The following is a 13,231-nucleotide window of genomic DNA, read 5'->3' on the forward strand; positions in this document are numbered from 1 at the left end:
TTTGTATATCCTTCCCTTCAAGGCTCAGGGGTCCAGGATTATCTTCTGTGTCTGTGTTAATTGGTTTCCCTTTTCTTTGTTGAAGAGGGTCTGTGCAATCTTTCTGCCTAGTCTGCCACCTTGCCGGATCCTCCTAAATTGAGGATTCTCGATCTCTATTTTAAGTATTACCTACAAACACAATCCTAAACAATAATTATATAACAGAGGAGGGGAAAATGCCAATTCTTAACCTTAGTCAACTTTAAAGTAGCCACTGTTTCAGTTATTTCAAAACAAGATAAATAAAAAAACAAATGAACAAGAACAGGATAAATAAAGAAAATAAAAATAATTTGTTACTGCCAACAAGACAACTCATCACAAATAGGTAACAATGTCTTTTTGGTGGGATCCTGGCAATCATCATTTGTGCCTATACAGTAGTCCCCTTACTGAGGTTTCACTTTCTGTCCTTTCAGTTATCCACAGTCAACCACGGCTCAAAAATACTAAATGAAAGCAAACAATTCCTAAGTTTTAAATTGTGCATCGTTCAGAGTAGTGTGGTGAAATCTTACGTTGTCCCACCTGGGACATGAATCAAACTCTTATCCAGTGTATCCATGTTGTATATGATAGCTGCCCATTAGTCACTTAGTAGCTGAGTTACTGAGTTTACCAGACCAATTGTCTCAGTGTCAGTGTTTGTGTTCAAGTAACTTAATAATTGTACTATTTTATTTCAAGTCATTGTTAATCTCTTACTGTGCCTAATTTGTAAATTAAATTTATCATAGGAACATATGTATAAGAAAAACATAGTATACGTAGGGTTCAGTACTATCCATGGTTTCAGGCATCCACTGAGGGTCTTGGAACACATCTCTTGTGCATAAAGGAGGACTATTGTACCTTGTGGTGGTTATGTTTGTGTGTCAACCTGGCTTGGTCTGGTTCAGTGGCTGGGCAACTGGTGGTAGTTATTCCCCATGATAAGAATAGCAATCAACTACATGGTAGGACCCACCACAAACAGCTGAGTAGCTGCTTTAGGTGTGGTCTGCTTCCTGAATGTAAGAAACAGCTTTGGGAATGGTCTCTAGCTTATGGCACGCTTGGATCCTGCATGTAGCCATGTCACTGTTCAGCAGCCTGCCATGCTTTGCCAACCTTAGGACTTTCAATGGACTTAAATTAATGACCTGCCATGTGGTTTGGTAACATCAGGACTATGCCTTTTTACTTTTTACCTTGGGTTTGTCAGTCTCAGCAGCCAGAAGCTGTCTGAGTGAAGAAAAGCCTCTAGTTCCAGTGGGCCGGGAGCAAGAAGCAGAACTGAACCCCAAGGTTGAGGGGCTTTCACCCAGCCCCTAGAGCCTGGCACTTTGAACTTGGACTTAAAGCCTCCAAATTGTAAGAATAAACTCCTGCTTGTTCAAGCCATCCCATTTGTGGTACATTCTTGTCAGAATGGCACTAGGTAACCAAAACATAGCTCATGACATGTTTTTTTTTTTTTTTTTTTAAATAATTATTATTATTACAAACATTCATAATATAGAATTAGGATGCATTTGCAGTAACATCTGGAGAAACAGTGATAATTCAGATCAGAGGAAGAAGACCTCGGATTTGGGATATGAACTAGAATTAATGCAAAGTTTGGCGTCTAATGTTCATGTGAACTTGGCAATTCAGTAAACTTTTTATATTTTTTCCTTTGTAATTAGGAATAATACTATATGTGGTATCTATTTATTGAATGTTGTACAAATCAAGTACAATGGTAAATTTGAAAGTGCTTTGAAAACTCTTGAAAATACTGAGTAAGAAAAATCATCACTAATACAGGAGTTCATTACAGACAATCAGAAATACTTTCTGAAACTCCACCCACATATCACCCACTGCCACTGAGTCAGTTCCAACGCATAGAGACCCTATGTGACAGAGTAGAACTACCCCATAGGGTTTTCAAGGCTGTAAATCTTTACAGAAGCCTATTGTCTCATCTTTCTCCAGTGGAGCAGCTGATGGGTTTGAACTACCAACCTTTTGGTTAGCAGCCAAATGCTTTAACCACTGAGTTACCAGAGCTCCTTCATCCAAATATCATCATTCTTAATTCTTTGAGAATACATGTCCCTCTCTCACTCTTTTTTTTCTTTCTTACAGATACAGGACTATACTTATATTCTTCAAAAAAAATTTTGTGGTAAAATATATATAACAGAACGTTTGCCATTTTAATCATACTAAGTGTACAATTCAGTGATATAATTGCATTCACAATGTTGTGCAACCATCAGTGCTATATATTTCTAAAACTTCTGTTCTACATATTTCCTGTAAGTGGGATCATACAATATTTATCCTTTTGTGTCTGACTTTCACGTAGTATAAAGTTTTCAAGTATATATCAGAATTTCATTGGTCTTTAGGACTAAGTAATATTCCATTGTATATAAGACTCAAAGTCATTTAATTTAAGTATCTAGGTATTTTTCATCTAAGTCAAACCCTTCACTTTCATAATTTGTAAAATAATGAGGGTATGATAAATGATTCAAGGTTCTTTTGAGTTTTAAATAGACTGTCTATATTTGTATTTACATACTTTACATAGAAACATGGCAAGAATATTTTCACTAATAAAATTTCAAATCTTTTGAAATATTAAAAAAATCAACATTGATATTAAGTACTTTTAAGAAAATGTCAAAAAAACAAATAACCCACCTGATAACCTGGTTACAGTGGGCACACATTGGAGTTCGTTTCCCTGCTGGAATGTGCTCAGCTCTTTGCACGAAAGTATCCTGTTCACTTGGCTGGGGTTGACCCACAGCTGAGTTGGCTGATGCCACTGCTCCTGAGGAAGCTGCACTGTTTGAGATTCTTCCAGTGGAAGGTGCTAGGAGTTAAAACACAAGAAAATCAGTAGAATAAGCTAAATACAAGCTTTTCTCTAATAATCAAATAGTAATAATTTTTCTAATAATCATGAACTCCCTTGCTCATATTTATTGCAAGCTTATGTACTAAATATTGGGTTGTGGCTACTGAGATGAATAAAAAAGGAAATAAAGGATTACAATACACTGAAAAGAATTATGACAGATGTACACAAAGGGTGTTGCAAGGAAAGCAGAAAGTATTTCTACTCATCGAGACATCTCTGATAAGCATTAATTGGAGTTATAACTCCAAATACATCATGATGTTATTGTTAGGTACCATCAAGTCGGCTCCGACTCAGCTACCCTACATATAACAGAAGTAAACACTGCCTGGTCCCAAATATATCATGTTATTGTTGTTGTTATGTGCCATAGAGTTGGCCCCGACTCATAGTGACCCCTCCTTGGGTTTCCGAAGCAGTATCACTACGGAAGTAGATTGCCCAAACTTCCTTCCGAGGAGTGGCTGGTGGGTTTGAACCACCAGCCTTCTGGTTAGCAGTCAAGTGCCTCAGGCACTATGCTACCAGAGCGCCTATCATAGGCACATTAAAAATGGCAATGTGCAGAACGAATCAAGATCCATAGCTCACACCATACACAAAAATGAACTTAGGATGGATCAAAGACCTAAATGTAAAATCCAGAACTATAAAGTTCATCCAAGATAAAACAGTGAACTTAGGGGCCCTATTTGATGGCATAAATAGACTATCAAATATAACCCAAATGCACAAACAGCAAAAAATAAACTAAATGATGGGACCTTCTAAAAATGAAATCCTTATGTATAGCAAAAGACTTCTCCAAAAGAGTAAAAAGAGAATCTACAGATTGGAGAAAAAAAAAAATGGCAATGACTTATCTGACAATCGTCTCTCTAAAATTTACAGAAAACTCCAACACCTCAAAATCAAGAAGACAAACAACTCAATTTAAAAATGGGCAGAAGACATGAAAATACACTTCACCAAAGAAGATATTCAGGTGGCCAAAAGCATTATGAAGCAATGCTCATGATCATTAGCCATTAGAGAGATGCAAATCAAAACAGTGAGATACCATTTCACCCCTGGAATAATAGCACAGTTCAACAAGACAGAAAACAAGAAATGCTGGTGAGGATGTGGAGAGACTGGAACTCTCATACATTGCTGGTGGGGCTGTAAAATGGTACAACCACAGTGGAAAATGTCATGGTGTTTCCTTAAAAAATTGAAAACAGAAATACCACTTGATCTAGCAATCCCACGAGTAGGAATATATCCTAAAGAGTTGAGATCCAAGACATGAACAGATACATGCACAGCTCTGGTGGTGTAGTACCTAAAGCATTTGACTACTAACCAAAAGGCTGGTGGTTCAGATCCACCAGCCACTCCCCGGAAGAAAGACTGGGCAACTGACTTCCATACAGATACCGCCTCAGAAACCCAAAGAGGGGTCACTGTGAATTGGAACCAACTCAATGACAGTGAGTTTGGTTTTTTTTAGTTTATGTTCACTGCCGCACTATTTACAATAGCAAAGACATGGAAACAACATAAGTGCCCATCAACAGATGAATGGGTAACCAAACTACGGTACATACATAAAATGTAATTCTACGCAACATTAAAGAACAATAAATCAGTAAATCATCTCATAAAATGTATGAACTTGGAGGACATTATGCTGAGTGTAATAAATCAATCACAGAAGGACAAATAGTGTATGAGTCCATTATTGTAAAAAGTCAAGGTAAAGTTTACACAGGGAAGGAAATGTTCTTTCTTGGTTACCAGGGATGGAGGGGAGGAGAAGGGAGGGAAAATAGATGGATAATTAAGAGAAAAGTTTGATATAGGTGTAGGGAAAAGCAATATAACCAAAGTGTGTGACTAGCACAATATCACTAAGGAAAAGGAAGACATGGAGAGGTGCAAAAGAGGTACAAATAATAAAGACATATACTACTGCATACACAATACTGCATTATCAGTACGGTAAACACTAATCTACAGGTGGATACATAGGGAGACAAGTAAGAACATTAGGTATGGACAGGCAAACATACCCACAACATACATAGGTTTGGCAGATGATACTCCAACATATGTATTTGTATGTGCTATAAAAATGTCCATATGCAGTTTAAACATAACAGGAGAAGTTAGGATAAACATAACCGTAAGATGTTCTTTAAACATAAGAAGTTAGGATAACTTCTTAGCCACAAATAAGCACCTTGAGGGAGTGAGTCATTGGGCCTGTGGGCTGGAGTGGATGATCATGGGGGACCTCAAGCTCAACTGGCACAACATGGTATTAAAAAAATACTGTTCTACATTTTACTCTGATGAGTAGCTACTGGGGTCTTAAAAGTTTGCAAGTGGCTATCTAAGTGGCATGTATTGGTCTCTCCTTATCTGAAGCAAAGAGTGAAGAAAATCAAAGATGCATGGAAACAATTAGTCCAAAGCATGAGAACCTTTGCCTATATGACCCTGGGACCAAAAGAACTAGATGGTGCCTGGCTAACCAATCCAACCACTTGGAAAGGGATCAAATTAGAGATCTTTGATAGAATAGGAGAAACATCTGGAACAAAACTTAAAATCATAAAAAAAGACCAGGCTTACTGGTCCAACAGAGACTGGTGAACCCACTAAGACTATGGCCCCAAGTCACCTTTCAAGTTTGGAAGTGAACTCCTTCCCGTGGCTTAACTCTAGACCAAATAACAGACAAGCTTACGAGCTGAACACTTATACCAGGGAGATGCACTCCTTAGAATAATCAACCATGGGAAATCAGAAGGGCAGCATTTGCACAGGGAGAAACTAGGGAGGCAGGAATGCATAGGCAAGAAGGACACAGGGAAAGGGTAACCACAGTGATGAAGTGGGAGGTGAGCTGTTACACTGCACGGAATGTAACCAGTATCATGAAACAAACTATGTATGAACTGCTGAATGCAAAAGCAATCTGCTTTGTAAAATTTCACCCAAATCTTATAAAAAGCTAAAAATAAGTAAACGTATATTTAAATAACAAAGAGAGAGAGAGAGAGAGAAATAATGTAGATGCAGATGGCTCAAAAGTTATCTGTTGGTAGAATATTCATTACTAGAGTTACAGGCTAGTAACCCTAGATCAGTGAATGATTCTCAAAACAAACAAAAACCCTCAATGTACTGAAGAAAACAAAAATAAAAATGAACTCACTATATTCTCTTTCTTCCTGTATTCTGTAAGTAAGCTATGCAATAAATCACCCAATCACAGCCAGTAGCTGCCTAAGTATCATTGTTGATCCTTTCTCTCCCTTATTACCCTCTTTGATAATAACTATAGGTCCTGCAGATTTTATATCACAAATAGTTCTTGAATTTTTTCACTCCTCTATTCCTAATAATCTGTCCTAGTTCAGGTTCTCACTGTCTCCCACTTGAACTAGCCACCCAAAAGTCTTGCCCCTTTATATCATTCTCCCCATGGTCAATCACAACTCTGACCCAAACACAATTCTGCTTAAAGTATTTCAAGGATGTCCTTTTTCTCTGACCACTGATTGTAGGCCATGCTTCTAAGCTCTGCAAACAAGTTCTTCAATTGTCTTGGCCTGCCCCCTAACTTCATCTTTCAACACTTTCTGCCTTCCACTTTATGTTACACAACACCAAACTGCGTTATTTTTTTTTGTGAATGGGTCTATGCATAGATTGCAATCACTGCCAGAAATGTCATTTTTTACTCCTTCTTCCTACTTAGCTGATAACCACCACCTATTATTTAAGGTTCAACATAGAAGTCAAGCCCTCCAAAAATCCTCCTTGAACTATCTCTTCTCACTGCCACCTCCACATGTTGTTGTTAGGTGCCATCAAGTCATCTCCAACTCAAAGTGACCCAATGCACAGCAGAATAAAACACTTCCCAGTCCTCTCCCAGGCTCATGATCCTTGTTATACCTGAGCTCATCATTGCAGCCACTATGTCAATCCATCTCGTTGAGGGCCTTCCCCTTCCTCACTGGCCCTCCACTTTACCAAGCATGATATCCCTCTCCAGGGAATGTTTCCTTCTGACAACATGACCAAAGTAGGTGAGACGAAGGCTGCCATTCTCACTTCCAAGAAGCATTCTGGCTGCACTTCTTCCAGGACAGATCTGTTGGTCATTTTAGCAGACCATGGTACTCTTAGCATTCTTCTCCACCATCACAATTCAAAAGCATTAACTCTTCTTCAGTCTTACTTATTCACTGTCCAATTCTCATGTGCATAAGAGGTGATTGAGAATACTATGGTTTGGGTTAGGCGCCCCTTAGTCTTCAAGGAGACATCTTTGCTCTTCAGCACTTGAAAGAGGTCTTTTGCAGCAGATTTGCCCAATACAATACATTGTCTGATGTCTTGACTGCTGCTTGCATTGGTGTTGATTATAGAACCAAGTAATACAAAGTCCTTGACAACTTCAATCTTCTCTCCATTTATTGTGAAACCATTTATTGGACCAGTTGTGAGCATTTTTGTTTTCTTTATATTGAGATGTAATCCATACTGCAGACTGCAGTCTTTAATCTTCATCAGTAAGTGCTTCAACTCATCCTCACTTTCAGCAAGCAAAGTTGTTTGTTTCAGCAAGCAAAGTTGCATATCGCAGGTTGTTAATGAGCTTTCCTCCAATCCACATGCTCTGTTCTTCTTCATATAATCCAGCTTTGCAGATTATCTGCTCAGCATACAAGTTGAGTAAGTATGGTGAAAGGATACAACCTTGACACACTCTCTTCTTGATTTTGAACCATGCAGTATCACCTAGTTATGGTCAAATGACAGCTTCTTGATCTATGTTCAGGTTCCTCACGAGTACAATTAAGTGCTCTGGAATTCCCATTTTTCTCAAAGTTATCCATAATTTCTTATGATCCACACAATCGAATGGTTTTGCATAGTCAATAAAACGTTAAGTAAACATCTTTCTGGTATTCTTGCTTTCAGCTAAAATTCATCTGACATCAGCAATGATATCCCTTATTTCACGTCCTCTTCTGAATCCAGCATGCATTTCTGGAAGCTCTCTGTAATATACTGCTGCAACTGTTTTTGAATTATCTTCAGTAAGATTTTATTTGCATGTGATATTAATTATATTGTTCAATAATTTCCATATTCTGTGGAATCACCTTTCTTTGGAATGGGTACAAATATGGATCTCTTCCAGTTAGTTGGCCAGGCAGCTGTCTTCCAAATCTCTTGGCATAACCGAGTGAGTCCGTCCAGTGGGCATCCATTTGTTGAAATATCTTAATGGGTATTCTGTGAATTCCTGGAGCCTTGTTCACCAATTCCTTCAGTGCAGCTTTGACTTCTTCCTTCAGTACCATTGATTGGTTTGTGATCATATGCCACCTCCTGAAATGGATGAACATCAACCATTTCTTTTTGGTATAGTGACTCTGTGTATTCCTTCCATCTTCTTTCGATGCTTTCTGCATCATTCAATATTTTGCCTATAGACTCTTTTAATATTGCATGTCAAGACTTAAATTTTTTCCTCAGTTCTTTCAGCTTGAGAAATTCTGAGCATGTTCTTCCTTTTTGGTTTTCTAACTCCAGGTCTTTGCACATTTCATTATAGTAATTGGCTTTGTCCGCTCGAGCTACTCTTTGAAATTCTCTCTTCAGCTCTTTGATCTCATCATTTCTTCCATTTGCTTTGCCACCTCCACATCATCCAGATTAAATGTTTCTCTTCTATGTCCCCATAATTTTCTGTGAATGCCTTATTATTGCTTCTATTACATATTTCTGTCTTTTCTTCCCCAATTAGACTGTCAGCTCCTCGGGGACAGGAATTATAACTTATTACCCTAGCAATGAATGCAGTATCTAAAATGAATAAATGAATAAACTGGAATCAATCAGTACATGAACAAATATGAAAACTGTGATTCAGACCAAGAAAGGCCTGCTACTTATGCACAGGAAATTAAAGTCTAATGGAAGATAAAGGGCACACATTTAAAAAGGTGGAAAAGGAACAACTTAAGAAAAGCATATAAATAGCACAAATTAACAGAGTTTATATATGAATAAACATGTGATAGTATCCATATTAAAGATATGGTTAGAATTGGGTAACAATAATTTCAGTAACTGAAAAAATAATTCTCCACCAGCATAAAGTCTGTTTGCAATGGTGTGCAATTACAGATCCCGCAATCTTAGCACTTATAAACATTTAGCACATCTCCTAAGTTCTCTGACTAGCAATCCATCTGTGAAATGGCACTTTACAGGTGAGGGCACTCTATTATTGTCCATGTTTCAAGTAAGTCCAACTAGAGTAGGAACAGGTTTCCATTCTCTTATACAAATGTATTCTCTTATACTAACGGGACTGAAAAATAATATTCACTTTATATGCTCTTGTCCCTGTCACCTCATTTACTCACAAAGCACAACTCTTACCTGTGTGAGTCCTCAATTTCTGCATGCAGATCTGATTTCTCTTAGTATCAGCTATGCATTTCCAAGTACATTTTCAATGCCAGATCCTCCTACTGCCTTTAAACTCAAGACAGCTAAAGTGGAATTCCTTTCTTGTACACATTACGAGCTCTTCCTAAGAGCTCCTATATGTTTGAATTCTTCCACTTAGCCAGGCATGGTATTCTGCCTCCCATGTCCATGATGGTCAGTCCTGAGGCCCTAATAATTGTTTCATAATAAATGTTTCTCAAGTCTGTCCTTTCTTCTTAATTCAAACCCACTCTCTATCAGTTGAGTTCTGGTCTTAAATTCCTCAAGCCTAGACTATTAAAATAGCCTCTTAACCAGTCTCTCTGCTACAAGTTACTTTTTTAATCTACTCTGCTATATTATTTTTCCAAAAACACTACTTTGATCATATGTCCCTAGTTATAAAGCTTCTATAATCCTTACTGCAAACTACATGTAATCCTAACAGTTCAGTCTCTTAGTGAGCTCACGTCTATCCATTCATGATCCCTCATATCACTATCATCATCATCACTGTGTATTACACTTATTTAAGACTTTACTATATTTAATCTCTATTTGAAGTGATTATTATTTTATCAGATATTTGAGGCAAAGAGAAGTTAAGAAACTGCCTCAAGGCCTGAATCCAGGATGTCAGGCTCCCAAGTTATGTGCCCTTTTAAAAACTATGCTGTAACCTACTCATTGTCCATTGAAATGCCCTATCAGTCCCTACTTCTATGATCTTCAGTCAACAAAATGATTCTTTCTCCATCATTAGTCATAGCTTTCCCATTTCTCAAGGCTCATAGAAGTTCCATTTTCTTCTCCAATTATCTGACCACCCTAGCCTAAAGTGTTCTCTCCTGCCTATATAGTTTATTTGCTATCACCAATGTTCTGCAGTATCTTTTCCACCTTAAATAAATTAAAAACTCGTAAAAAATGGGGACAAACTGTGTGTTTCTTTGTATCCACCACCAAAAAACTCACTCACAAATAGAAAGTGAAAAATTAATATTTGATCAATTAAATGAAAGAGAAAAAGTTCCAAGTCACTTAACAGTTCGCCTTTTTAAAGAAGACTGTTGTTATCTGCCACTGTGTTGGCAGCTTGACTCACGGTGACCCCATGCACAATAGAACAAAATGCTGCCTGGCCATCCCTGTGATCAGCTGTGGATTGGATTGTGGTGATCCACTGAGTTTTCTCAGGCTTTCATTCAGAATTAGATAGCCATGTCTTTCTTCCAACTTTGTCTTAAGTCTAGAAGCTTTGCTGAACCTGTTTAGTATCATAACAACATGCAAACCACTGCTGACAGATGGGTGGTGGCAATGCATGAGACGCAATGGCTGGAACTCGAACCTGGGTTTCTCACATTAAAGGTGAAGAATTCTACCACTGAACCACCAACTGTCCTGAATAAGGGCTGTAGCGATAGAGATTTTAACATGTAGATTTGATTCCGGATTTTAAATAATAGAAGAGTTACCAACTGAAAGATCTGAAAATCAGAACTCAAAAGAGAGTCAAACTCTTTCATTTACCATGTGCCTTTATTTTATCATATTGTCTGAGCATGAACCCTTAAGTACTGAGTTACTGAGATCTTTAGCAATAAAAAAGAATGTAGTAACTTTCTCAGTCACTATAAAATGGCATAAGGAAAAGTTCATGGAGAACTGATTTATTTAGCATGATAGGCCACTCTTAAACATGACACATGTGATTATCTTAAACACACAGTAAAAGCTCTAAGTTCTACCAATGTTCCTTTCTTGGGAAGAAAAGCCTTGCCTTCATTTACTGCCCCTTTTTAACTACTTTGGATATAAGAGAAATTCTCACACCTCCATTTTGTTGCTGTGTTGCTAGCATACTGGCCTGTACACAAAGCTACACAAGCCCTGTTAATTAGCAAGTATTGAACATTCCCAAGGCACAATTATTTCCTGTATGAGTAAAGTGATGTTTCATTTCTTCAGACTGAATTTCTCACTCAAACTGTACTCTAACACAAGAATGGGCAATCTTCCAGCAGTCAAGTAACAACCCACTGGTTTCTGCTCACTTGGCTTACCGAGGAGAGGGAGTTGTAAGAAGGTGAGGTCTTAGGAGAGGGGAGGCAGCACAAAATGAACTCTGCTACCTTTATAGTTTATTAGATAACTGGACTATCATACAGATAAAAACAGTGGCCAAAATACTGTAAATTTATTGAACCTATCATTAAAAATGATCAACTCTTATGCAGAAAACAATATATACCTTTAAGAGATAGATGCTTAAAATGACAAATCTCCTTATTTGTAATAAAGAGTGTTTTCCTTTAAAGTTTTAGTTAGACCTTAAGCAGGAGTATTGCATTAGACCCATTTCATCATAATCTAAGCATCTAAGTCACACAAAAAAAATAAGTCATTTATTCAAACTGAATAATTAGTGAGTCAGTAAGAATCACAAAGACAACATCGGGAGGAAGTTATTTAGTACTTTACTCAAGTTCTCCTTTAAACCTATTCGTGACCCATGGGACATACAGTGCTCACATATTATTTTCCACCTCTGGGATTTAGTAGAAAGCTGCTATTGTACTTTTAGTGGATACTGCCATCCACTGGGGTCTGAATAACTGCATGAATCTGAAGAAAAGGACCATATCTCACCAACCCCAGCAACAGAGACTCCCTGGGACATATGTGTCCCACTAAGTATACAAAAATCACTATTACCTCCAAAACTTTTTTTTTTTTTAATTTCATTCAAAATGTCTTCCATCACCGAGAACACAGTTACAAAAAAAATTTAAGCATAAAATCATTTGGTCTTGAAAGGGTTAAACTTTAATCTTGAGCAACTTTCATTAAATTTGGCTTCTTTTGTGACCACTCTCTACCCTACTGGGGCTATGTTTGAAAATCAGTTAATTATTTTTCTTTTATATCAAATACATTTTAGCACCACAAAGTTCAAGGAAATTCAAGACTACAACTTATTCTACAAACTAATAGTGTTAATGAGAACTTCTGTCTTTAACTGTTAATTTAAAGCATAAACCCTAAAGTACTACAAAGCCCTAACCTGGTGACTATCAAGTTTACCCCAGTATTTTTTGCACAAATGGGCCACATAACTGTATTATTAGTGGTTTATATAGTACTGAGAAGCTCTAGTGGCATAGTGCCGAAGGCATTTGACTGCTAACCAGAAAGCTGGCAGTTCAAACCCACCAGCCACTCCTCAGAAGGAAGATTGTGCAACCTACTTCCATAGTGATACTGCTCCGAAACCCAAGGAGAGGTCACTATGAGTTGGATCTGACTCAACAGCAGTGGGTTTGGTTTTGGTTATATAGTATTGTTTTAATGTTGTACATGTAATATACAGTATCATAAAATGTTACAAGATACATAAGGAATTAGAAATTATCTTATTAAATAAGATTATCATTAAACAAAAACGTAATTAATAGGAATATTTGGCAGCACACTAGAATATGTTCTCAGTATATAACATTAACTTGTCAAATCAAGGAAGTAAAATGACACATAATAAACTGAGTTGTTAGTTTTTAAAATATTTGTCAAAGTGATATATTTTAGTATTTTAAGAAGCAATAGTTTGTAAAAATCAAACAAACCTATGACTTACTAAATATGAAATTAAAATTACTACAAAGAAATAAAAAAGTTACCTTTACAGACTATTAAATGGAGATTAAAAATGTAACATAATTGGACTACATAATACTTATTAATTTAATAGAACACTTACCTTCTTATTGTAATATATTA

At 37.1% G+C, this 13,231-nt stretch overlaps 1 protein-coding gene across 1 annotated transcript in view; it reads right to left on the reverse strand.

The window, feature by feature from the left end:
• The window catches only part of PDLIM5 (PDZ and LIM domain 5), a 427,072-nt gene that overhangs the window by 73,116 nt on the left and 340,725 nt on the right, over positions 1–13,231 (reverse strand). Inside the window, exon 12 of the mRNA XM_007956709.1 lies at positions 2,722–2,896. Coding sequence (XP_007954900.1) covers positions 2,722–2,896 — 175 coding nt within the window. The remainder of the gene's footprint in view (positions 1–2,721; positions 2,897–13,231) is intronic.

This window comes from Orycteropus afer, unplaced genomic scaffold (assembly GCF_000298275.1).
Source record: "Orycteropus afer afer isolate SDZICR_OR568_19922 unplaced genomic scaffold, OryAfe1.0 scaffold00652, whole genome shotgun sequence".
Lineage (NCBI taxonomy): Eukaryota > Metazoa > Chordata > Mammalia > Tubulidentata > Orycteropodidae > Orycteropus > Orycteropus afer.